The 27,477-nt window shown below is 40.9% G+C and overlaps 1 protein-coding gene across 7 annotated transcripts in view; it reads left to right on the top strand.

The window, feature by feature from the left end:
* Positions 1-27,477, top strand: part of CADPS (calcium dependent secretion activator) — a 428,787-nt gene that overhangs the window by 348,649 nt on the left and 52,661 nt on the right. For all 7 annotated transcript variants that reach the window (XM_073230819.1, XM_073230820.1, XM_073230821.1 and 4 more), the window contains 3 exons: positions 3,094-3,241; positions 11,070-11,144; positions 12,031-12,114. In XM_073230819.1, the coding sequence (XP_073086920.1) occupies positions 3,094-3,241; positions 11,070-11,144; positions 12,031-12,114 (307 nt within the window). The remainder of the gene's footprint in view (positions 1-3,093; positions 3,242-11,069; positions 11,145-12,030; positions 12,115-27,477) is intronic.

The raw sequence follows: 27,477 nt of genomic DNA, 5'->3' as shown, positions 1-27,477 counted from the left end.
AAATTGCATCCCTTCCCTCATGGAGTATCTATAGCTTTATATCAGATACAGAAATGAAATTCCTCTGTTTTAACATCATTATCATCACCCTGTCTATCTCCAGACACACATCTAATTTCCTTTTCCAGTTCATTAGTGCTCCATTATTTTTTCTCATTCAAACACACACACACACACACACACACACACACACACACACACACACACACACAAAAGAAGCCCAGGCCACTGCAGATCTCCAGATGTTGTGCAGTTTAGTTGACTGATCAGTTGTGGTTGATGGGGGCTGGACTTGTCTGGAAGTGATCTGAATTCATTATTTTATATCTTGGAAGAAGAAAAGAGAAGTAATAGCATCAAAACTAAAAACCAAAAGGGCAAAAACAACACAATCCCAGATAGGCAGACATCCCAGCAGGAATTAGGAAATGAACTGTGTGCTGTGGAGAATCTGGGCAGGGAATGAATGGCACTTCTGGAAGCTTCAGCTCCTGGTGGCTCAGATATTAGGTTTTGCTCTTTTCTTCCCACTCTTAGAACCAAAGGCAGGTCGACTTCTCAAATCCAAGGTCAAAATGGTTCCTTAGGGTTTTGAATTCCACCATTTACTACATAATCTTTATCAGTTTTAGAAAAGCAACTCTTCCTATGTCCAAACTATTCCACTAAAACCTTCTTTCAGGGCACATCCCCTGTGGCCAGATTTGTCCCTTGATGTGTACTTGGGGCTGCAATGCATTAGAATGAACACTTACCAACTTCTGATCTATGCACACATTTGTACAGAAAAACATAGACACCTTTCTCTGAGAAGACAGTCTTTTGAATAGGGAGTAAGAAAGAAACTGGAAGAAAAAGGGAAGACATGGATGTGGAAGGTTGATAGTGGTTCTGTTTTATCCCCAATTCCATATCTTTAGAAGTCAAAACCTCAAAAAGTGGGAGCTGCTCAGAGGCAGGGCAGTGTGTCCTGTTCATTATGAGCCCCTCACCCACCCCAGGTCCCAGCATCATGCTTGTCACACAGCAGCAGTTTAGTAACCTGTCATTAAAAAAATTGGTCAGCTGCACATGTACATCTGGCATTGAACGCTTAAATTTACTTATGTCCCTTTCAATTAGTGCCCCAGAAAAAAGCAGACAAGAGCAAATGTAGGTACAAATATCATCCCCAGACCTCCAGATTTAGGGGGGAAACATGAAGAAGTCCTTGGATATCTTAAGACATAAGGTCCACTCCCTAGAGCCTTTTCTTTGCTCTTTGGGAGAGAATAAATGACAACGTAGTAAAGATATAGGTCTTAGATGTAAATATGCAACATCAAAAATCAGTCAGGCACTCCTCATGTCCACGTTTCTAAGACATTTAAGTCAGTCATTGGATGGACACTCCAGGGGGTCTAGTCTGGTCTGAATCAGGCCCTGTGCTCCAACCAAAGCAAGGCACCCTAACTCTACCCTCAAGGAGAGCCAGTTGAGTTAAGTGACTTCTTCCTAGCTGGTGTTGGGGTGTCATGTTCCTGCCAGGCATACTCACTTGGCATTCGGCTTCCCCTTTTCACAGCCCCATACCCAAAGGGCCATGAACAGTTTTCCTGTGAAAACAGAAGACGATTACTTCATTGAAAGGGAGCGATTTAACATTTCCATTTCTCCAGTTGGGCCAGAACTGGCACGCAAGCCTCAGAAGATCAGCACAGAGACCTGTCCAACACAGTCCCCACCAGGCCTCCTTTTCACAAAACCAGAAAATGATGTATTTTCAGCATAGCTTAAAATGATCATCATGATTAGAAAGCTACTTCAGAGCACCGAGTCTTTAAAAGCCAAAATACATTTATCTGTAACGTGATCATATAATATATCAAAGTGTTTTAAGGGCTGTTTTTTTTTTTAAGTTTTTTCTTAAGAACTGGGCTTGCAACCTTAGAAATTATACTTGGCTTCCCTGCATGCACCCAGGGTGTGTTAGCAAGCTGGCATCCGTTCCTGAGCTAACTAGCTGTGTGGTCCTCCTATGCACTGTTAGAAAACTGCTACAAATACCTCTTAAAGCAGTGCTTTCCTGGTGGCTGCATGATCTCCAGAACACGACAGTGAACAACGCTGAAACGATGCATTGGACAAAAGGAGCTTTAATAAAACTATGTACTAACCAGGTGCTTTTCTTTAAAGACATGTGATGATGTGACCCACTTCTCTGAAACCTTTTAAAATATAACTGGTCCTTTTTGCAATGCTGATATCAAGGATTAACTCTCATGGCTGGCCATGTCATACTAGGTTTTTCCTGTGAGTAGTTAGCACGTTGCTGGGATCATAATTTGACCTATGTCAGAATTATGTCACATTAAGTTTCTACCATTGCACAATACTTGAATTGGTAAGTATATTATGACATTTTTACTTACAAAAATAATATGTTCTTATTGTGAAATTGTGCATTGACATTGCAAAAACAAATAAGCAAACACAGTGGAAATCCTCTAATACCACTCCTTCTAATGTCACCATCTTCCCTAAAGATAACCATCTTGAAAGCCACAGAATAAGCTTGTTGGGTTTTTTGGGGGGTTTTTTTGTTTTTTTTTGTTTTTTTTACTTCAGTCTCTTTCAAAACCAGAAAGGGTGGGGGAAAAAACAATAAATGTCACTTAAGATTTCTCCCCACCATGAGATTTTGAAGATTAGAGGCTGTTTTTTTGTTTTTCAGTTTTTTAATGAAGTGATTCAAGGTACACAGTTGCCAATGTGAGAGAACTTACATATGCTATAATGCTATAATTGGGTTTCTGTTAATTCATTCATTCTCCTGCAATTAGGTTTCTCCATAGCATAAAACTATAGACAGAAATACACCAAGCTACAGGTGTTCTGTGTACTACCGAGAAAGGAAGGGTTTACATGGCTGTCTTCATGAATAGGCCTTCCTTAGTTGGGAAAGTCATTTTTAAAAGAACACATGTGAAGTCATTGTCAATTGAAACTGATTACAGCCTTCAATTTTCTTTTTCACTGACCTCTCAGAAAATGTCTCCTCCACCTGCTGCCATCTGAATGCTGAATTGGTCTTTTCCTACTTTGTTTTAATAGAACCAGGATTGCATTTGAAGTTAAGCTGCAAAAAACCAGTCGATCAACAGATTTTCGAGTCCCACAGTCAATATGCACCATGTTTAATGTTATGGTTGATGCCAAAGCTCAATCAACAAAACTTTGCAGCATGGAAATGGGCCAAGAGGTAAAAAAAAAAAAAAAAGAAAATACAGATTTCCCCCCCTCCATTGATCATGTAAAAGAAAACTTCACAAATTTCTTGCATCTACCACTAGTCTGTTAGTTTCAGAAATGTACTCTAACGTTTGTGGATTAAACCACACATGAATGTTTAGTATCTGTTTGTTAAGTAAATTTCTTAGGCATGTGCTGATGAGAATGTCAGTCACTTGGAAGTGATTTTTGGCTGGAGTTGAGGTGGCCATAAAGTTCCTTTAAGTCAAATGAGATTTGATACCCTTATTTATTAGACTGGTATCTCTAACAGATCTGTTTGCCAGAATGCAAGTCATTTTCACATTTGAAATGCATTTTATCACTTTGAACATCTGGACGGCAGGACAGCTCTCTTTCTGGCATCAAGCAACTTCCAGATATATAACATTGTATTGCCCTGCTACCCAGTCCCTAGCCAGCAGGGTCTGAATATCTAAGAAATCACAGACTTTCAGTTTGCCTTAGATTGATTCGATCGTGAATCTTCCCTGACCAAAAGGTCATTCCTTTGCAAAGTTTCCAATTCCAAAGTGGTATTTAAAATGTAAAGGAGAAAGCAACTTGGGCTTGATTAAAGACTATCATGATCATTTTTCTCTGATGGCCTTAAGCCAGCTAGATATTCATATACCAATTTAGAATTAATTCAGAAACATTTCTGGCAATTCTCATGTTGTTGCCAATTGGCATAAATTGCTCCTAAATCAGATCTTTCGATACCAGCCTTACATGTTCAGAATTTTTACTAAATTATATTTGCTCCTTGTTCGTTATTTATTTTCTCTTTCGGTACCTTCCATTTTTAAATGTGGATTGGTGGTATTCTCTTCCTGGCAAGATCTTCTCCAGCCTTCTTTCCTCCAAATTCAGCTTCCTCAGCCACTCCTGTTAGCTTCTGCTCCTGACTGATTTGATTGTTGGAACATTTCCCAGAGGTGATGCTCTAGGCACTGGGATCAAATGCGGGGGCCTTGGTTTTCTTTCCCGGTTCTGTTCACTGCATGTGAATGATCTGGAGCAGTGATTCTCAACTTTCAGTGCACATCAGATTCAAATAGAGAGCTTCTTAAAACCCAGATTATGGGGGCTCACCCCAAGAGCTTCCAATAGGTCTGGGGTGTGGTCCAAGAATTTACAATGCAATTACATTGCATTACATACAATGATGCTGAGCTTCGGGCTGATCTGGAAGCTCAGGATCTGAAGATGAGTTAAGGTGGAAGGTTCAGGCATGAAAGCCTCCTGAGGAAGGCTTGGGTTGGATGTCCAGACCCCAGGATTCTTGCCCCGGCTGTGCTGCAAACTGAGCATGTCAAGTCATTTATCCTCTTCAGACCTCAGTTTCCTCATCTGTAAAATGATAGCAAAAATTTATTTTTATTCAGGCTGTTTTTAGTTGTAAACTGGTTTTTTAAACCTTACCAGGAAGACCAGCATGGGAAACAAATAAAATTAGAGCTACTCTGGATAAAGTTTGGGTAAAGATGTCAAGGAAGAGGGGTCCCAGAACCCAACCTACCACGTTCCCCTGCACTTCTGCATCTGACGTGCACTCCACATCCACCTGAACTTCTCTGGAGGCTCTGAACAGTCTCTCAGGCTTCACAGAGCCTACTCTTAAGCTCTGTTTTTGGTGGTCTATAAAGTTCACTAAGATCCCTTCGAGTTCAAACATTTCAGAGTCCTATCCCTCCTGAATTACTCCTGAAGCTTCTCATTTTTGTTTTGTTTTTTTCACTAAGATATAATTCACATACTATAAAATTCACCCTTTTGAAGTATACAGTAGTTTTCAGTATAGTCACATAACTGGGCAACCATCACCTTTATCAATTGTAGGACGTTTTCATCACCCTAAAAAGAAACCCAGACCCATTAGTAGTAATTCCAGCCCTAGATAAGTACCACTCTGCTTTCTGTCCGTAAGGACTTACCTGTTCTGAGCATTTCATACCAGCAGAATCTCATAATATGTGGCCTTTTGTGACTAGTTTCTTTAACATGGCATAATGTTTTCAAGATTCATCCATGTTGTTCCCATGTTTCAGTATTTCATTTCCTTTTTATAGCTAAATAATATTCTATTAAATGGATATACCACATTTTATTTACAAGTTCATCAATTGATGGGCATTTGAGTTGTTTGTACTCTTTAGCTACTATGAGTCATAAACATATATGTACAAGTTTACATGTGGACCTATGTTTCAGCTCTCTTGGTTGTATAGCTAAAAGAGATATTGCATCATACGATTAGATTAAACTTTTTGAGGATTGCCAAACTCTTTTCCAAAGTGGCTACACCATTTTACATTCCCATCAGCAATGTAGGAGAAATCCCATCTTAGTCTGTGTAAAGTAGTATCTCACGCTGCCTTGGTTTGCAGTGATATTGGCCATCTTGTCACATGCTTATCAACCATTGTATATATTTTTGAAGAAAGGTCTGTTCAAATCCTTTGCTCATTTTTAAAATTGGATTGTTTTTTTATTGTTTAGATGTAAGAGTTCTTTATATATTCTGGATACTGGACTATTATCATATATATGATTTGCAACTATTTTCAACTCCATTCCATGGGTTGTCTTTTTGACTTCCTTGGTAGTGTCCTTTACAGCTCAAAATTTTTTAAGCTTAATTAAATCCAGTGTGTCTATTTCCCTTGGGTCTTTTTGAGGGGTCAGTTTTAACTGAGTTTTACAAGAATGGCACAATTCCAGGGTGGGGAAGGTCTGCTACACTAGGAATGTCTTCCCTTTCCCCTCGGCAGTTTTCATAGTCCCTCTTCAGATTGACTCAGTTATGGCCATGTTTAAAGAACTCCCACATATCTGTTCAGACAGCTACCCAATCCTTCCAAACAAGCCAATTACTCTGATCTTAACTTTTTTCCTTCTGAACTGGAGTTTAGAGAGAGTAGTGGTGTGAGGATTGTTGTCACAGACCCCACTGAAAATCTGATAAAATCTGTGGAGCCATTTCCCCAGGCAAAAAAGAAAAAAGAAAACTTTCACACAATCTTACTATACAGTTTCAGGGGACCTATGGATCTTGTTAGTCCAAACTATAGAACCCAGTTGGAGATATATAATGAGAAATAACAAGTTGACTTTGGCACAGTGGACCCTGTCTCTTCACTTTACCACTAACCACTTCTGCACTAGAGTAGAATGACCTTGGCTTAACCTTAGAGTCTTGATTTTCTAGAAGAACAAATTGCCCATTGACTTAATAACTACATTATAGAATCTACACCTTGCCTACCAAACTGTGTGACCTTGCACAAGTTCCTTACTCTTATAACTTTGCTATCATCATTTGTCAAATGAAAGATACAGCATGTAACACACAACCTTTTGAGAGTTTTGTAGCTTATCAAAACTGGGGATCAAGCTCCCTAATTTCTGGATGTAAGATAAGAAAGTTGTCTTGGATATGCCCAAATAGTAACATTTTTGAGGTTAAACAGCAGTGCCTGCTCTTTCTGGACATTGTTCTATTTGATAAAATGATTTCCTTTATCCCCCCCCCAAAAATGATTCCATTTTTTAAAATATGGAAACAATCATCGAAGCTCATAAACATTTCCTATTTTTCCTGAACTAGTGCACACCCCCAGTCTAAATGGTCTTTGTTAAGTGCCCATCCAATACTGTATTCTAGTCTATGATTCTTATCCTAATTCTTATCCCAAGCCATGCTAGAGAGCTATGCTATTTCTCCTTGGTATAATTGTATCAGAGACACCTAAGTGACCAGGTTGTCACTTAGGGAAATGAGTGACAAGTAACTGACCTTCAAATGCCAAGTAACTGAGAACAGTCAGAAGGAAGCCAGACATCATTGCCTGTAAATATATACTTTCTCCAAGGGACCTTGCTCTGTAGCTGTGACCTTGAATAGAGGCCTCACGCAAATGGCCTCTCCTTACCTTTTCTTATTTTGTAGAATGGGGATAGTCATCTCCAAAGTGAAACTGAATTGTTATAATGAGATGAGTAAGGAATGTCTGGAAATGTCCTAAAACCTGGAGAAGAATAGAGTAGTCCAATGTTCTTATGTAGATTTCAGTCTGTGAGTTTTGGATATTTAGCTCCTATTGTAGGTCTAGTCCCTATTGCTTGTTTCCACCTGGATTCCCAGGCCTTCAAGGTATTTTAGACTAGATTGATCAGGTAATACAATATTCTCCAATTTAAGATTCATGTCCTGAATTTCATGTTTGGGGTAAAGTCTCATCTAAAGGCAGCTGTTGAAACATTTGTTAACCATACTTTTCCATCTTAAATATTTATTTTTTCATTAAAATTTGCAAAGCACCAATAGAGAGGAAATTGTGTGTTAAATAGTTTCTCACTTGGCTAGTGTGTTTTCATCTCATTTCCAAGGTCAGATGGTCTTAACAGAAAGACAACATACACACAATCTGTTCCGTGACAAGGCAAAATGTGCAGCACCGGAAGTCAAGTGGGATGATTTTCAGAAAGCGATTGTGAATTTGTAGCAACTTGGTGCATCAGAAGAAAAAGTGAGCTCCCCAAACTTTCCATGGTACTGAAGAGTAGTAATTCTCTTGCTATCATTACAATCTAGCATCCAGAATATAATTTAGAGGTATTATTATTGTTACTCCTATTGTTATTATTATTGTCAAGCCGATCTAAGAAGGCCAGCAGAGGGTACTGGAAATTGCAAAAAGATGAAGGTTCCCTGTTTGTACTCATATTGAGATGCAGAAAGAATTGGGTAGTCTAACTGACTACAAAAGATTTTGTGACAAGGTAATGTTGTCAGGGGATGGTATTTAAAAGATGCCCCACTAGTATTTATAGTCCCTCATAGAGCCTCACATCTGCATGGAATGATCTATCTCCCAAGGAAGAGCAGAATGAAGGCAGACTACTCACTACTGCTCCAGAAAAGCAAGTTAATCAAATAAGTCTCAGGAGAATTGGTAAAAGGAATTCATGTATTGTGTGATTACTTGAATAGGAATGGTGACTATTTTGGTGTGTACCCCATTAAAACCTGATAAACAGAATAGATATTACCCTGCCCTATGATATTTACCAAAGTAGGTTTTATTTCACTCAGACTACAGCTTACATACACCAAGTATACAGATTTCAGATGAGTTTAGAGAAATGTATACGCACATGTAACTGCTATGCTGATCAGTTAGTAACAGTGATAGTAATACTGCCACAAAGCCCTTCTAAGTTCTTTAAACATGTTTCCTGTATTGTTTCATTACTTTGTTAGGTGAATATTATTTCTAGATTCACAACAGGGGTAATTCCAGCCCCATTGAGATGAGGAAACAGACCAACAGAAATTGACATGCTCAAGTTTTCTCTGGAAGATTATAAGCATTAATAATATGACAACACATTTTTTCATAAGCAGAAAAAAATGTGATGAGGAGTGAAGATCATAATATTCATACAGAATGAAAGGGAGAGACAGTGGGAGTATCCAGAGAGAAGTCAAGGTCAAGTCTGGCATGCAGAGATGGAAGGTGGGAAGAGTTTCCCATAAACCACCGTCTCCATACACTCTAGTTTGGACTCCTTCAAGAATGAACAGGTCTGAGGTTTCCCCATTTCTGAAGAGAAAGCTGTTTTGTCTTTTGAGAAAGAATGGTATTGTTAATTCTTTAGACCAAGAGCCTAAATCTTTTTTGGTGCCTAGAGAGCAATTGCTTTTGACCCTGATACGGCTATTTGCCCTATCAGACATGTTTTTCAAAAGAATGTTTCTCAATAATGTTCATTGCTTGGTTAAAAGCCCTTCATTGAGTATGTCTTATTGCATTATTTTACCTATAACTAGCTTTTCTGAGTTAGTTAAATCTCATAATTAATTTGATAAATGCAAATCATTTATAGCATTCCAAAGAAAATCTAGCAGAGACAGTCACGTGGAAGGAAAGTAAGGATGTAATTCTGGATCTTAAGACCTAAAAATGAATTTGGAGCCCTGTCAATATTCCTGATTTCTTTTGCTCTGACATCTTTCTTTGTGCTCCTAGCACAGAATTCTGCACACAGCTTTTATGTTTAGCTTCAGGTTTATGCCACCTACTAGTAAATCCTTTTGTGAAACTAGCAACAGAGTCAGCATAGGTTCTGGTTCATCAGGGACATTTGTTTTATTGTTTTTTCCTCTAATCAACTCAAAAGAAACTGAAATGAGATGGCTGAGCAATCAGGCCTTCTCTCCCTACCCTCATCTTCTTCTACTTGATGAACTTGAACAAGTAATGTTTGTGTTGCAATCACAGTTGCCAAAATGTTTTCACATCTAGACTCTCACTTAATCTTCAGAATAGACCTATGAGTCTGACAGCAGACCTGTGGGAAAGGACTTGGCCCTCATTTTTTAATAATACTACTAATAATAATGATAAAAGAAGAGCATACCTGATGATGATCTTAATACAGAAATTGCCTCATTTCCCTTCCAAAATCAGTCATTTGTATTGGCTTCACTACTACTGCCCCAGCCTTGTTAGTCCTAAATGGTAACATAATTATATGGGTTTTGTTTTTTGGGTTTTTTTTGGTTTCTTTTTACAGATGAGATAACTGAGCTATATTTTCTTAGGCAACAGGACTTCCCAACATTGCACTGAGACATTATCTACAGGTTTTACAATTACAGACAAAATTCTCCTATGACTTTAAATAACTTAACCTAATTCACATCCCTTTGCTCACTTTCAATAATTCTGATTGCCAGTTATCAGAATATCAAACCACATTACTATAGCTTATTATTTCTGTATGTTTTCACAGCTTTTGGGGTGGTTTGTTCAATTTTTATTTCCTCATGTGTCTCTTTCTCCTAATTTTTATTTGCACTGTTCCTTTTTTTTTCTATTCCTAATTAATCATCCTTCTGAAAGTTTGCTAAAGAGTGGGTAAGTGCATTTTCCTTTCCAAATAGCAATGTTTTGCATTGTTATTTTTCATTAAGGAAATTATGGAATAATTCAAATGGGTATTAAATGATCTAATAAATGTCAAGTAGCTGGCATACAGTATTTTCTGTTGAAATTGCTTTTCCTTTTTTTTCTGGCATTTACAGCAGATTTTTGTTTGTGTGGGGGTTTGTTTCTGCATTACTATTTAAATTTGATCGACAACGGCAGTAAGAGAAATTGAAAAACTTAACCAGTCTCAGTAGAGGCTCTAAACCGGCATCTGCTTATCCATGAATGCAGAAAATGAGTGGCTGCTACAAGGAAACAGAAAGAGACACTATGTCTCAACGGGGTCAACACCTGAAAATAGAACTAGGGCGTTCTGAGGTATTAACCCAAAGCATCTGCAGGTTTTAGAATAAGTCTTGCAATATTAGTCATGGTGTCCTGCTCAAATTCCCTTTGGAAGGATTCCACTTCCTAACCACATATCCCAGCAGTTTTCCAAAGATAACTTTTCATCCTCGGTATTAAATTATCATGGTATCCTGCTTTATAAGACTCAGATCAAGACATTGCTAGGCCATTAAGGCATCCGTGCATATTATTTGTAATTGTGTGTATGTGTCTACACATATCAAAGCCTTGGTGAGGAGCAGTGTGCCTGGTAATTTTTTTTAGGAGCCTCACACCTCTCTTCACCAAACACCTAGAGTTAGAATCTTACAGCTGCTTCTGGGACTATGGAAATAAACTGGGTCTGCAGGCCAGGCTTTATTTATTTATAAACTGCATTGCCTAAAAATTACCAACGGATGCAGTGCCATCACCTCCCAAACATGCTAATATTTGTCTTTCTGTGTTCTTTAGCATCAATACCATTCAAAAATAGATGAACTAATTGAAGAAACTGTTAAAGAAATGATAACACTCTTGGTTGCAAAGGTAACCTTCAGCTTCAGGTGAAATGTTTCATTGTGAACATTGCTTTGTTATGTCTGCATTTCCATTAAAATGTAACACGTTAAAAAGTTCAGCTGGTTACTTGTATTTCTCAGGAAACAAGATTGTAAGTCACCCAGCCTCAGCTCGGAATGATTTTTCTGATGATTCTGAGTCATGTGAAGATGAATTGATGAAGTGGCATACGTTAACTTAATAAGAATTGTCCCCAAACATTGCACTAGGTTATACGGAAAATGTTTGTTTTGTTTTTCAGTGCTGACAAAGTTAGATTTTCAAATACAGAAAGTTAAATGGTAATAAGGAATGTTGCCATCATGAAATCCCCTTTTCCTCTAGTTTTACATGCAGTGAGAGTCATAATAAAACATAAAAGTCAGATAAAGCTATTTCAGTCACCCTCATGAATTATAGAATTTTAACTAAGTAATGCTGAATGGAAAGACATTTATATTTGCCAGTGCTAAACTTCTGTTTCCCCCAAATTACTGATAAAATACAAATAAAAATAGATTGAGTAAATGTAGTGCTAATATGTAACGTAAGAACTGCTTTGCGCAGTTTTGGATTTTGAAAAGTGCATTTAATATTATCGCATACTGTATGCAACTCGATAATATTTTGTCACTTTGCACTTCTGTAACACTCTATATTTGCAATCACATAATAATGAAGAGAAAGCCAAATAAGTCCAATATTTCTCTGTAAAGGCATTCGTTCTATTTCTTTCCGCAAAGGCAGGAATGAAATAATAGAAAGAAAAAATGACTTGAATGCTCATTGCTGGTCTCGTGGTTGAGCAAATGCTGCTCTTTACTGTGAACAACTAGAGTTTGAAATAATTCTTTTTCTTTTTTCACTGTTCTAGTTTGTTACTATCTTGGAAGGAGTACTGGCAAAATTATCCAGATACGATGAAGGGACTTTGTTTTCTTCTTTTTTGTCATTTACCGTAAGTAAAGAGCTTCTTTCTTGCCTGGTTTTGTTTTAGTTTGGGTCTGGATTTGGGTTTAGGGCAGGGATGTCATTGTGTCATTTTGGGTTTGCTCTGTGTATGTGTGTTAATATTACGGTCAATTACCAATGTATGATAAGAGTGCTAGGAGGGTGAGCAGTACATTTTGTAACAGCAGGTAATCCAGAATCATTTCTGATTCATTTGGGAATGTACACTATGCCCGCCTATGTATGTACACGCAGCACACAGAGAGCTGCCGGCCCGAGCCCACTGTAGTTATCTCAGGCAAATCTCTTAATGCTTCTGGGCTACCGTTTCCTCATCTGCAAATGAGGAAAATTAATTTTAGAGGTTGCAAATGGAGACCTACAGGTCAGATAGAGCTTGCAAGTATGTTTTGTTTGGTCCTTCCTACAGTGAGTATATTTTTCTTAACTGAATTAGTTGCCCACATTTAAAAATCAGGAGCATGCACAGAGAACTCCATATTCCAGGGCTTTCTTTAGGCAGTCGATGATCTTCAACACTGGACCTGCATACGTGCATAGGGACAGTCTGCTGGACCTGAGTCACAGGGGTGCCCACACATCAGCCTTGTGTTTGCCAGTCTCCTGTAGCCCCTTCCTGGCTGTTTTGCTCTTTCATAAACCTCCCTGGGCTTGGGAACACCTACATTTATTACCCCTGGAGCAGATGATTGAGTTTGAGCAAATTCTGAGGGGCTTTAATTCTGTGCCAAGATTGGACCTGGGCATAGAAGTGGTTTTGTGCTGGGCAGAAGCCAGCCTACTTCTCTGTAGGTAAATGACCAACAGAGATGGTCACTGTAACTGGGCTACTTTGGGAGCCTGAATCTGCCACCCTTCCTGTGCTGGGTGGGCACTGCAGCTGCCCACTTTCTTGCCATTTTGGAAGCAGAGTTCTTGCTGGCTCTGTGACCAACTGCTTTCCTCTGACAACACCATAGGAAAGTCAGTCAATTTTGGACTCATTATCTCTGGGTCTTTAATGCAGCCTTATTATATGAAGAATCTCCTAGAAGGTACTGAATGCCAAGATAAGACCCAACACAGGGTAGGCGGTGACACATCATTATTTTTGGAATACAAAAGAACCAGGTTCAATTCCCACTAATATTAACCAGCTGTGTGATCATGAGTAGGTATCTCATCCTCTCTGAGCCTCTGTTTGGTTTTGGTTTTGGTTCGAGGCAAGGGTGCTGTTGTGTCATTTTGCTCTTGGTCTGTGTGCATGTGTGTTAATTACAGTCACCTACTAATGTTGCCTGGGAGTGGGGAGTGGGTAATGTCTCCCATAATGAGTTGTTGTGGTATGGGGATCATAATGTAAGTAAAAGAGCTTAGCATAGTCATAGCACATAGTAGGCCTTAATAAATGGCAGCTATTATTAGTAAAAGATAACTAATACAATTATTATACAGTGCAAATATACATGCATACGTATACCCAACTTTGGTCTTTCCTGAATGCATACATTACATTTCCTGTAAATTAAGAGAAATGTAGACAGAAAAACATTTAAAACCAATTCTTCATAGCATCCACATATGCTTGTTTTATGCAGCTCTGAACTTCCCAGGTATAAGGATTGAACTCAACCTCAGAAGTATGATACCCCTGGGGCCTGGAGTCTATTGGTGAAGATGGGGTACAATAGAGGATCATGGCAATAGGAATTCTACCTGATTTCACTCTGTAGAACCACCCATAGTGTGTCACAGTTGAAAAGAAACCTATCCAGCCCACTCCTTTGCAAACAGACCAAGGCCCAGAAAGGGGGAGTAATTTGTCTAAGGTCACACAGCAATGGACAGAGTGGAGACAGGAATCCAGGTCTTCTGCCAGCTTCCCCCCACCACTGAACAGCTTCCTGGAGAGAGTGGGATTCAGCTGGCAATTGCCTGGCACAAGTAGGCAGATGGGCAAATGAGTGGGGAAGATTCATAAAGATGGATTCAGGGCACATGAGTGGGAAATATTAATCTTTCATTCCTCAGTGAAGTCATGGAAATGGTGAAAAGAGGCAGAATTAAATGCAGTATTTCTGGAGAACATTCCCCTGACACCCACAAAGACATCATTTTCTTTTAGTCTTTGTTTTGAGCAACTGTTTTTACTGCACTGAACCTGAACCCCTGAGAACCCAGAAGGCCCGTGTGCTGTTGACTGAGCAGAATTCAGTCCCCCAAGGGCCACACCCTGATGCCTGGCTAATCGAGAGCGCTGGTGAGAGGTGGTCCAGGGCAGCCATCCCAAGAGCATGGTGTTTGGGAGATGCTCATGGGAGGCTTAGAAACAAAGGAAACATAGTGTATCTTACGCACAAGGCTTCCAGCTGAAATTCTCATCTTCTCATCTCTCTTTCCTGAGACATTTTGCAGCCACACAGCATGCCTAGTGAAGCCCCCATAACTGCAGAACACTTAGGTTGCTGGGCCTGTAACTTCCCTTCCTTAGTGAGATCTCCCCCACACACTTGGCCACTCCAAGGCCAAAAGCACCCACTTATCATTTGCAGCCTCTGTTCTCATCCCCTTCTGGCGTTTCAGTGCCTGAGAACTCGAGCTGTGCTTAGAGGTGGCAGGAATCACCTCCACATGTGGGTTCTGAGCTCCTGCCCAGATTTCAAAGGGCCTTTGGAGACGTCCTGCCGCCCGCATGTTCACTACTCTGGAGTGGAGTGGAGGTAAAAGGCAGAGCAGATGCAGCAGGTATTGTGGAAAGAGCCTTGGAACAATGATGAGAGAACCCGATGTCAGTCCTGGAACCCTGGACAAAGGTAGCGAGAGAGCCAATGCCCTGGCAGGAGTCCCTTAACTCCGCTCCCATTTCTGATTCAATTTTTCAAGTATTACAGTGCACTTACCACATCCCCACCTCAGCAAGGCTGCCAAGTATGAGCCATGTGCTCTGCCCCCCAGAAAGCTGACAAGTACCGACAAACATGCCACCCTTTCCCCCTCTTTCTCCCGCTGAGCGCCTCCTTTCCTGGGTGGGCTTGATTTCATGGTCCAAGCCAGACATTTTGGAAAACGTCTGCAGTGGCACAGAGCAGGCAGGAATATTTATTTCTCGTCTCCATCTGCATTGCTTCCTCTCTTGGAGAGGAGCTGGGGGGAGGAGAGAGGATGAGATGTGGCTTCTTCGTGCCAGCCCGAGAGGCGCCCAGGCGCGCCCCTCCTCTTCTCCCTCCCCAGCCTCAGCAGCAGAAGCAGCCTGGGATTTTTGGAGGCAGGCTAGCCTTTGAACTTTTGAAAGATCATCCCTGTTGGAAGTCGCAATTAGCAGCTATCCGCCCATTTCCCCTGACTGCAAGATGTGCTTTTGCGTGGGTTGGCTGCTTGGAAGGGTCCTTATCTGGTGGATAGCCTAGCCGCAGGCTGTTCTTTTAGAGGGCCTAGAAGGGGCGCAAGCAGGTGCCCAGGTCCCTCTCCCAGCAAGTCAAAATCCTTTCCTCGGTCCTATCCAGGTTTTAGCAAATACGCTGGTTCTGGAACCCATTCATTCGTTCTTTCCCCCAACATTTATTCACGGAGCACCTGGGTATCATGTATTGCACAATCATTATATGCCAGGGATACAGCAGTGAGCACAGAAGATACGTTCTCTCTCCTTTGGGGACTTTCATTTAGGGCAGGGAAAACAAAAAAGAGTGGAAAGAAAATTACAGAGGAGGGAACTGGCGTACAGGCCACAGGCTGGAAGGATAGGAAGAGGGAGAAGGTGAGACGTGGGATGGTCACGGGAGGTCCCCGAGGAGGAGACAGGAGCTGAAACAGAGAGGGGGCAGCCATGGCTAAAGAGAAGAGAGAATCTTCTGGACAGAACAACAGTTGCAGTGGCCATACAGGAGGAAAGCAGGAGCGTTTTGCAGAATATTTTGGAAGTAATGTGAACACAGTGTAGGGACTGAATGGATGTTGGGCCTGCAGATTTGGCTGAAAGGGGCAAAGGAGGAAAGCCCGGGAACTGCGATGCTCTGGAGAGCTTGGCTGAGGTGAATGAGTCCTGAGAGTCGGTGGCCATAACAGCAGAAAAGACAGCCCACAGTGGGGAGGCCTGGGATGGGTCCCCTGCTCTGCCCCTTACCAGGGAGCAGGGTGACCTGGAACACAGGACCACACCTTGGCTCTTAATTCCCTTCAGTGTAATACAAGGGCGGTTATATTAGATTAATTCAGAAGTCTAAAATAGCTACACGTGCTACAGCTCCTATTCTTTAAGCACTCGCTAAGTGCCTGGCACGAGGCTAAGTGCTTTAAATATATTTTTCTCGTTGAATCCTCTCAACAATCCCATCCCAAAAACACTCTTCTGCAGAAGATGAAACTGAGGCTCAGAGTGGTGAACTCTGGACTGGACCCGTGAACCCCGGCCCACGAAACTCTGGAGCCTCCGAGGAGTGAAGGTGGAGGAGGAGCCCACCCTGACCCCCACAGGCAGAACAATTCCGTCAGATCCTCTGAGTCCCCCTAGAATTCACTCAAGCTCCCCCATCAGCCAAATCCATTTGAGATGATCACAACATAACATGGAAACCACAGTGGACAGGGAGGATAAAGCCTGTACTAGGGGCCCAAGCCCTACTGTAGGTCCAGTCTTCTAGGTCTCAAACTACCTGCATTCACCCTTTTTTCCTTTTGCAAACATCTTAATTGTTTTGCCACTTAAGAACGAAACAGAGTAGACATGCTTTTCCTAGTATTATCCATGAGCAGGACTGGTGTTAGTGGCGATCAGTCAGCAGCAACCGCTGCTTTTGCACAGAGCTACTGAGCTCACACTGCCACCAGAGTTAAAAGCTAGAACCGAACCAAGGGAATTCACTCCTGTCCACAGAACATTTTGGTTGGGAAGCAGTTCGGGGTTTAGCATGGGGTGAGTGAGCATCAGTCTGTTAGTGTTAACCTCTGCTGACGTCCCACTTCTGCTCTGGCTTCAGGGAATGCCCAGCATGGGAGAGAGGGCTTTTCATGGCGTGAGCCGGTGATGGTGGTGCGGTCAGAGAGGTCTTGACTCACTGTTAGGGGGCAACATCGTCAAGTTATCAGATGCCAAAATCATGTGATTCAACTCAGTTGGCTTCTAGATTCCAGAGCAGAGGTGCCTGGCCTTGGACAGAAATGCCAACCATAGCAGTAATAGCTGACTTTCATTGAGCACATACTATATGCCAGGGACTGTGATGTGCTAAGTGACTTACGACTTACAGCATTTCCTCATCTGATTGTTACAGCCGCCCTATGCAATAGGTATGATTATCATCCCCATTTTACAGATGAAGAAAGTTAAGTAATTTGTCAAAAGCCACACAGCTACTAAAAGTCCACTTCAGATTTACTCCTTTATTATCCCCAGAATGTTATTCCCCACAGAAACATGGAAACCCGTAAATGAAGTCAATCAGTGACTCTGCCAAGAACCATCCACCAACTGATATCATTCCTAAGGGAATGTGTCATGTTTTTCACATCTTACCATCAAAAAAATATTTTATGAATAATTTACCCACCAGTTCATCAGTTTTGCAATCAACTATAGGAATAGACAATCAAAGTCCCCCATTTCTTTTATGCTTCCCAGATAACCTTCAGTTTCATGTTACTCCATCATTGAATGTGTGTATTTTGGGTGCTTACTGTGTGCTAGGCACTGGGAGTTTGGCGATGAATAAGAGGGACAATGCCTCTTGTTGTACATTCTCTTGTGGGAAATAGAGTCTCAGCAAGTAATTTACAAGCCTGATAATTATTCAGAGAGATAAAGAGGCAACGAATGCAATGGAACCATAGCCCAAAAGGACCCAGGTTTGCTGGGAGGACATCAAGGAAATGACATTGGCACTGAGATGAGTAAAATTTTGCCTGGCATTAAAGAGAACAAAGAGCGCCCCAAGGCACAACAATTTGGAGGAGAAAAGGAAGGTCTGTTCCTTCAGTCTGGGAACTGAAGTTCACGCAGGGAAAAGCCAGGCAGCAGGAGGAAATGACAGGGATGGAGTGAGAGAGCCAGTCAGGGGCCTGACCGAGAAGGAGCTTGCCCACGTATGGGATTTAAGGGTTTTTAACAGGGACATCATCAACTTAGGTTCAGCTAGAGAAGAGAGGTTACAGCGGGACTGGCTACTGGGTACCAGCCAGTTTTGGGTTTGCGGTCTTCCGATTTTTGAAGCTTTGATCTGCCATTGAAAGGGAAGACTTATTTTGTCTAATATATTTTGTTCACATAAACCAACAGAAAAACACCATACCCTGAAACATTTGAGAATTATAAAGCATTGATCTGCTGTGTCTTCTACCAACTTCTTTCATCAGCTGCTCTCCAGCGTTTCAGAACGCGACAGCTACTTTGGGGTCTGTGACAGATAATTTTAACACCTAGTAGGACATCACCCTCATTTCCAGTTCGTGCCTTGAAAACACAGTTGACAATTAACATACCTGCTGTCCAAAGCAACCCTTTGAGAAGCTTTTTAGAAGAAGAAAATTAACATCTAAAGTTAACCATTTCCCTTAGTACTGTTTAGTGGACATGAGTGTCATTCAACGTGATTAGAAGGCACATGCAGTATTTTCTTCTGACTGTGAGGAGCTGAGCAACTGGGTCACAGAAATGTCAGCTGTGAAAGAAATGATCGTGTATGTCACTTCAAACAGGAAATAGTTGTTCTGAAATTAAAGTTAGAAACTCTGACCCGACCTCTGAGCCACATGCAGTAGGATGCCTATCACCAGAAAGTTAAAGGGAGAGAAGTGATGGTAAAGCCCAGACCAGCAGAAACGTGGCAAGCTATTGATTGTCTGTGAGCCTCAGTTTCTTTATCTGTAGAGTGGAAATGTTGATGCCTACCTCTGAGAGCTGATGAGACAATTAGAAATAAAGTGAGCAGTAGGCCTTGCATGATCCCTGGCACATTATGGATGCTCTGTAAACAGCCATTCTGAGCCTCACCTTCAACATAAACCCACAAGAATACTTAAATGGCCACAGTCCTTCTAACCAACCATTTTTTTACTGTTCCATCTTTAACAGAGCAGTCATTCCTCCTGAGCAACCCAAACTGTTATCCATAGAAACATCAACCAAAACTCTCTTAGAACTCCTATTTCAGAACATTGTTATATTTAAAATTTTGATTCATCAAAGATAGTTTCCATTAAGTTTAGTATATTTTTTTAGCAGTTAGTGTTTCATCTTAATTCTTCAAGAATTTTTCATTCATGAATGATCTCTGGAAGCCCCCTCTCTTAATCCAAATATTTGCTTAATCAGAATTGATTATCCCATTCTCCAAGAATATTTTGGGTTGAATCAGGTTTGTTTCAATAGACACTTAGGTTACTAGTTTGTCCACTTCTGTCCCTTACAGAAGTATAGTCTTAGGCAGATTAATTAACCTTAGTTTACTGACCTATAAAATAGTAATAATGAGAAGACCTGCATTATGCACTGTTGTTAGTATTAAATGAGAAAATGTTACATACATGGAATGGGGTAAGCATTCAGTATTTGGATATTGTTACTATTATGCTTATTGCTGTGATTATGTCACTGAGCACTGGGTATTAGAATTCATTACTCAGCCACCACGTGTTTAAATGACTGCTGTAGGTATTGAGTTGTAGACATAGAAAGATTTTTTAAAAGACCTTATCTCCATATCTGGAAGTTACTATCTGGAGTGAGCAACTGGGTCACACAACAGAGTGCACACAACAGAAGGAACTTTGGGGATTTTTCTGGCCTAGTGCTCCCAGTTCTGTGCTGGAGTCTCCTCAGTTCCTACCTGCTGGTAAAAGCCAGTTCTCCGCAGCTCTTCCCATCTCCACATTGAGTGACGTCACATCGGTGTCTGCAATTGACCATGGTCAAAGTGTTTACACCACAGACATTGGCAAACGCTCCCAAACAGGGCAGCTTCTTTCTTTTCTTCCTGCTTTCCTCCTTCATCCTCTCCTCCTTCAGCACCTTCTCTTTAACAGTATATTACCAAGTGTTTTCCAGCACAGGATATATACCATATGGTACCTGAGATGATGTTAGATACTACAAACACTCAGCATTAAATAACACCAATCACACGGTGACAGGGTAATTCCCTTTTACGTTTTATGGTCATCTGTACTTTTTTTATTAAGATATCGCTGATATACAGTCTTATGAAGGTTTCACATGAGCAACATTTTGGTTACTACATTCACCCGTATTACACACACCCCATTGCAGTCATGGTCCATCAGCATAGTAAGATGCTATAGAGTCACTGCTTGTCTTCTCTGTGTTGTACTGCCTTCCCCGTGACCCCCCTACATGATGGATGCTAATCATAATTCTCCTTAATCCCTTCTCCCTCCCTCCCCACCTGTCCTCCCCGACCCCTCCCCTTCAGTAACCGCTAGTCCCTTCTTGGAGTCTGTGAGTCTGCTGCTGTTTTGTTTCTTCAGTTTTGCTTTGTTGTTATACTCCACAAATGAGGGAAATCATTTGGTATTGGTCTTTCGCTACCTGGCTTATTTCACTGGGCATAATATGCTCTAGCTCCTTCCATGTTGTTGCAAATGGTAGGATTTATTTTCTTCTTATGCCTGAATAATATTCCATTGTGTATATGTACCATATTTTCTTTATCCATTCATCCACTGATGGACACTTAGGTTGCTTCCATATCTTGGCTATTGTAAATAGTGCTGTGATAAACATAGGAGTATGTATGTTTTTTTTGAATGAGGGATCTTGTTTCCTTTAGGTAAATTTCTAGGAGTGGAGTTCCTGGGTCAAATGATACTTCTATTTTTAGTTTGTTGAGGAACCTCCATACTGCTTTCCACAATGGTTGAACTAGTTTACATTCCCACCGGCAGTTTAGGAGGGTTCCCCTGTCTCCGCATACTCGCCAGCATTTGTTGTTCCTTGTTCATCTGTATTCTTATATCAAGGAGAAAGTTTTCACCGAGTGCTTATCTGTCTCTTACACTTCTCTAAGTTTCAAATCCTCCTGGGTAAGAGAGAGAGAGAGAGAGAGAGAGAGAGAGAGAGAGAGGAGTCCACAGGCTCAGTACCCTCAGCAGGCACCCATGTCTACCTAGAATTAAATGTTTTTATTTTATTTATATTGTTATTTATTTTTGTTCTTACCTTCTCTTATTGAGAGTCATGCTGATTTCCCGTTTATGGTAGTGATATAAAATTTCTCTTCATAACTAAATATTTAAAATATGAGCCAGTATAAAGAAGAACACTAAGTAAAGAAATAAATATTATCAAAGATAGTTTCCATTAAGTTTAGTATATTTTTTAGCAGTTAGTGTTTCATCTTAATTCTTCAAGAATTTTTCATTTGTGAATGATCTCTGGAAGCCCTTAATTCTTCAAGAATTTTTTTCAGATGGTACATGGGCAATAATCAGGAGGTTGTCCTGGTGCCTAAAGTTGGAGGAGTTGTGATACATACATTCCAGCCACCCCAGTTTGTAGTTGGGTGAACTGAGACCAGAGGAGAATGACTTGAGCAGCTAGTTCAGTCAGAGAACCCAGACCTCCTACTCATCCATTTGTTTGTTTTCCCCACTCTTTACCTGAGATGAGGAGGGGAAAGAAGGGGAAAAAAAACACTCCCCACTGTGTGGAACCTAGACTGGGTAGGACAGATGAGTCGCCACTGGCAGCAGACATAAACAATAAAGCTCCTCCGTGCAGGCTGAGACCACTGGGGGAGGAAGGGGAGGCCATCGGGTGGCAAGTGCCCATGCAGGAATGACCGTCCAGCCCTCAAAAGGCAATGGGAAACCCAAAAATGCCAGAGGGGGGCAGAATGATGCCCCCACTTATGATTAAATAAATATAAGCTTCCGTGCCTGCTTGGAGATTTCACAAAATTAAAACTTTCCAATGTGCATTTCTGACTTTCTCCTAAAATGAGAACATGTTCATGTAAATAGACAAGTGGAAAAGCACTACAGCCTTATTAGAGGGCAAACCCTGGACTCCAACAGACCCATGTTCACATAACAGCTCTGTGATGCTTCCAGCTTTGAGTCTTTGAGGAAGTTGTTAAACCTCTCTGAGCCTCAGTTTCCTTATCCACAAATGATGATAATCATTATGTCCACCATTGTGAGGGTTCATTACTTATAAATTGCTTAGCTTCATGCCAGACAAATAATGCGCATGCAACCATTGTTAAGTCTTAGCAGCATTGAAAGGGCAGGTTTGAAGGAGCCCTTGAGCCTTATAGAAATCCACCCTGGGAATGAAGGATTGGGGCAGAAATGAGGGAAACTGGAAGGAAAAACAGGTCTACTTCAATCAGGCATCTGTTCAGAAGCCCCAGGGGTGGAAGAGAGATGAGAACATACACTTCCTGGACCCAGTCTCGGAGCACAGTATCCTGAGCAACAGGAGACACGAACAATTCTCCTCGTTAATGAGGCTGCGGCTCCTAATCGGCGCATGGAACAGAATGCTTTTGCTTAATAGAGATCATTTTCCTGCCTCTTGCCCAACTCCTCAGCAGTGCCAGCAGCTCTTTATTTAATGAAAGGTAGGGACTTTTGAGTAGTGTGGTGGGATGGGCTGTAGGAGGCATTATTACCCTCATTACTATGATAATAGTTTAATCACAATCAATATTTATGAACATGCACAGAAGCCACACAGTCAACCAGCAGCTCTGCGACTCAGGGTTTTCGTGTTCTCATCTAAGGGCGCTTTCCAGGAAAGCCTGAACTCTCTCCCACCTTCTCCCAGCCCCTCTGAAGCCCTGCAGTGGTCCCCAGAGGTCATTTCAGAATATCCGTGCTGGTTAGTTACATGGAGAGTGCTATAGAAGGTCTTGCTTGTCGTGATAGGTGAATATCATCATAATGTAACACTTTCTGCTTTTTAAAATACTTCCTTCTCATCTGGATTTTATCTCCAGGCTTTGTTAAATTATCTTACAAAAAAGGTAAGGCAGTGTAGAGGACAGCATAATACAGTAACTTGGGTTTAAATACTGTCTCTACCACTTTTTAGTTGTGTACCCTGGGGAAAGCAACTCAACCTCTCTGAGCCACAGTTCCTTCATTTGTAAAATGAGGAGACAGGTCATAAGAATTGAATAAGATAGTGTAAATCAGGCCTTCAGTCATTGATAAATGCATCCATGTTTTTATATATGACTATGTATCAAGTATTAAGTATTTCTACATTGTCTATCAGAAAACTGAACAATTCTCTTTCCCAAAGTCACACAGCCAATAATTGAGAAAGCAGGCGTGAGGGTCCAGACTTGGAATCTGATTTTTTTAAAACACTAGTTCCATCTGATTTTTTTAAACATCAGTTCCATTTATAAACAACTTAGGGAGCCCTTATTTTAAAACATAGCAATGCTTAACTCTCTTCTTTCACATGTGAATCAAATTTTGAAAGCCAGTGGGTCATTTGTCTAAGCAATGGCTACCTGGTAAGCAACCCATAAGACATTTAATGTGTCACAGTTCCCACATCTATAAAAAGAGCATTTATAAACTCTAGCCCTTTTAAAACAGAAAATAAGGGAAGGTGGCCTCATAATGTCTGTGCATCCATAGAGCATATGCACGGTGCTCACCTGGGCACAGCACTTCACAACTGGCCAGAAATGCAGTTGTTCTTGGGCAAACAGTGAAGATATTTTAGCCCCTCTGGTGACAGAACAGTGGGAATCCATCCTGCTGTCTGTGACTCCAGAGATACTTCAAGGGTTGTGTTTTTCCCCAGTCCTCAGAAAGTGTTGGAAGGGGCTTTCACTGTAATTGTCACTTGGCCCCAAGCAGGAGCCACTGAGGTTTGCTCAACTGCTCACCCGCACATGGAGTCCCAGTACATCCACCCACTGCCACATTCTGTCTCCCCCAGGCAGTCGGTCCCTCAGTTGGCACTTACAATTTATTCATCTTCCCAAGATGCACTTAGAGCATCCAGATTATGTGTTGAGTGGGGTTTTGCTAGGTTTTGCTTTTGCTTTGTAGAGGACATATCTCAGAATCATGATTTTAGTCAAACAGAAACCTTGAGGAAGTTACCCTGGAGGAAATGCACGCTTCCTGCAGAATGCCTTTTTCCACTAGAATCCTGAAGATTCTATCATTGTTTTGTTCTTTTTCTGTCACTTTCAGTAAAAGAAATATACATACATGGTTAAAAAATGAAATAGTGCAGAAATATTTATAATAAAAATGTTTTAAAAAACAACAGTTCTCACTAAACTATGTTTTCTACCTTTATCTTGCATCTACCTACCACTTCAGCATTTTATTAAAAATAATAATAATAATAATAATAATAATAATAATAAGGGAGAAATGTGGGATTCACATATAAATCAAGTATAAAAATCAAATGAATATTCATATTTGACCTGACTGTTTTTAGTTCATAATGCGTGATCAAACCCGAAAGTTTCTGTGATGAATGCCCTTGAACTGTTCACCATGTAAGAATTTATTCACTATGTAAGAATTCTTTCACCATGTAAGAACTTGTTCGTTATGCTTCAGAAGATTGGAGACTGTTGAGAACTAGGCTTGGGGTTGATGAATGATTGTGCATTGAGTCCCCTATACAGAATTTTATTGTTGTTAACAACCATTTGATTAATAAATATGAGAGATGCCCTCTCAAAAAAAAATAAAAAATAAAAAATAAAAAACAACAGTTCTCTGGTCTACCCCTTTCCATCCCCCAGTCCCTTACCCCAGAAAGGACCTTGAAACCATTTTGTTTTTATCATCCTGGCTCTAAGTACTATTCCTATATTGTTATTTCTTGACTGACTGACTGATTGATCTTAGAGAGCACTGGGCTCCCTACAATAGTCAGTGAGAGCTGTTAGCTCCCTTCACCGTCTCTCACCTCCCCCTCCCTCCCCTGTTACAGTCGTATCAGTATTGCCATTCCTCTCTTGGCCTCTCTACAAGTTTAATAATATCCATTCACCTTCAATTCTTGTTTCATCCACAAGATAAGACCACTGATCCCCGTGCCCTTTTCCCTCCCCTGCTTCCTCCTCCCACTAATCTCTTCTTCTAACATAGGAATTAAATGACTCATCTTCTTATTCTTATCACTTAAAAATGGAATAACTCATACTGATGGATGTCACTTAAGCCTACCCCAGCACTGTCCAATAGAGCTTTCTGCAATGATAGAAATATTCTATATCTGAACTGTCCACTACAGTAGCCACTAGACACCTGTGGCACATGAGCACTTGAAATATGGCCAAAAAGTGTTTTGTTTTAATTCATTTACATTTAAATAGCCACATATGGCTATTGAATAATGCAGGGCCAGACCAAGTTTAATATACAAGTCTGATTACCTAGAACGATCTGATTTTCCCACAGAAGTGGTAATGTTAGCAGGCACATAGTTCTTAATATGCCCTGGGAACTGTTCCAGAAATTCAGTCAATACCACAACAACTCTGTGAAGAGTATTGTTATCCCCATTGTGTAATGAGGAATGCGAGACATGGAAAATTTGAGTAACTTGTCCAGAAAGTGGTAGAGCTGGAACTTGGCCCCAGGTGATCCACCTCCAAAGGCTGGGTTCTGAATCACTTCACTGCACTGCTCTACTCCCTGTTAGAAGCGCCCACATCCTTTTTCAGGTAGTTCCAACCCTCTGATAAATGATATGGTCATGTGTTCTCCCATGCTATTGGCTGGAACGATACTTAGCACAGGGGCTATGTGCATTTAGATGTAAACCCCACCGATTCCAATTCTGCCACTAAAAGGAGAGCATAAAAAGTGGAAGTTGAGGAAGGACTTAGGCAAATATAGGGACTCAGGGCAAATTAGCAGAGGGGTTCACTGCCCACACACAGATAGTTTGTTCCTTTGGCCTGCTCGTTCCAACAGCAGGAGGTTATGGTGGTACCCCCCACCCTTTGTGTATCATCTTTGTTAATCCTCACAACAGTCTGATAAGGTACAGGTTGGAGGCTGCAGCTAGAGGGTGCTGGGAAAATATTAAATGAGGTGGTTCACAAAAAACCTCAAAACAGTGCCTGGTGCAGGATACTCAACATAGTGCCTATTGTAATCCCCGTATCTCTTTGCCAAGTCTACCCACAGGACCATGCTACATTGTCTGGTACCTGTGTGAATGGTCTTTGTTCATCTCTACTGTTTTTCACCTTTTCTTGTCACTATAGTTTTTCCTGAAGCCTCATTTCTAGAGCTTTTATAAATACTAAAATATTAATAGCCTTTTGTTTTACTACTAGAGTATTTATAACTGTTCAAGGTGTGGGAACTGTTTCTATCCCACATTCTTCCTAGAGCCAACCTATCTCGTATACCATCTGAGAGTCACAGACACTTTTTTAATTCTGGAAGAATCAGGAGAAAACCCTTAGCCCCGTGCCCTATTATCATGAATAAGGACATAGGCTGACAGGTTAGGGCAAGTAGCCAAGGTCCATCGATCGACTAGTCAATGGTCAAATGAAGATTAGAAGTGTACATTTTGTGATTCTTGCCCTTCCACACTTAAGTATGTTCTAGTCCAGAGGTCAGAAAACTTCTGGGTAGGACCAGATAGTAAGTATTTTTGACTTTACAAGACACATGGTCTCTGTCACAGCTTCTCAGCCTCTGCCCTGGTAGCATAAAAGCAGCTATCAATAAGAAATAAAGGAATGGGTGTGGCTGTGTTTCAATAAAACTTTATTTATAGGCATCAAAATGTCAACTTCCTGTAATTTTCACATGTCAGGAAATATTCTTCTTTTGATTTTCTTTCAACCACTTAAAAATGTGAAAACTATTATTTTCTTTTGGGCCATACAACAACAGGCAGCAGGCTCCATTTGCCCCATGGGCTATAGTTTGCTAGCCTTTGCTCCAGTCTATGAACCACAGATGGGAATGCAGTACAGTCAGCCCCCAGCTAACCCAAAGTGAATTAAACACTACTAATAATATTAGCTAAGGTTTATTGAGCTCTTAGTGTATACCAGGCATTGTGTTGAGTGCTTGATATGATGTCTACCTGTTCAGCCTCCAAAGAATGCTGTGAAGAAGATACTGTTGTTATCTTCATTTTTCAGATGAGATTATCCAAACCTTTGGGAGGTTAAATAATTTTTTCCCAATGTCACTCAACTGGTAAGTGATGGAGCATAATTCAAACCATGATGTGTCTGACCAAAAGCCCCTATACCTACCACAAGGTAGATTCCCCTTCTCATAAATCCCAGGTGGTCCTACCAGTAGGTAAGAAATGGTGTTAGTATGACTGTCACGTTCAGACCATCAACAACTTGATGTAACAAAAGGACTCTGCACTTTATAACTAGGGTTG

This window comes from Manis javanica, chromosome 3 (assembly GCF_040802235.1).
Source record: "Manis javanica isolate MJ-LG chromosome 3, MJ_LKY, whole genome shotgun sequence".
Classification (NCBI taxonomy): Eukaryota; Metazoa; Chordata; class Mammalia; order Pholidota; family Manidae; genus Manis; species Manis javanica.
The sequence above is the reverse complement of the archived record's forward strand: the minus strand, read 5'-3'. Positions and strand labels throughout refer to the sequence as shown.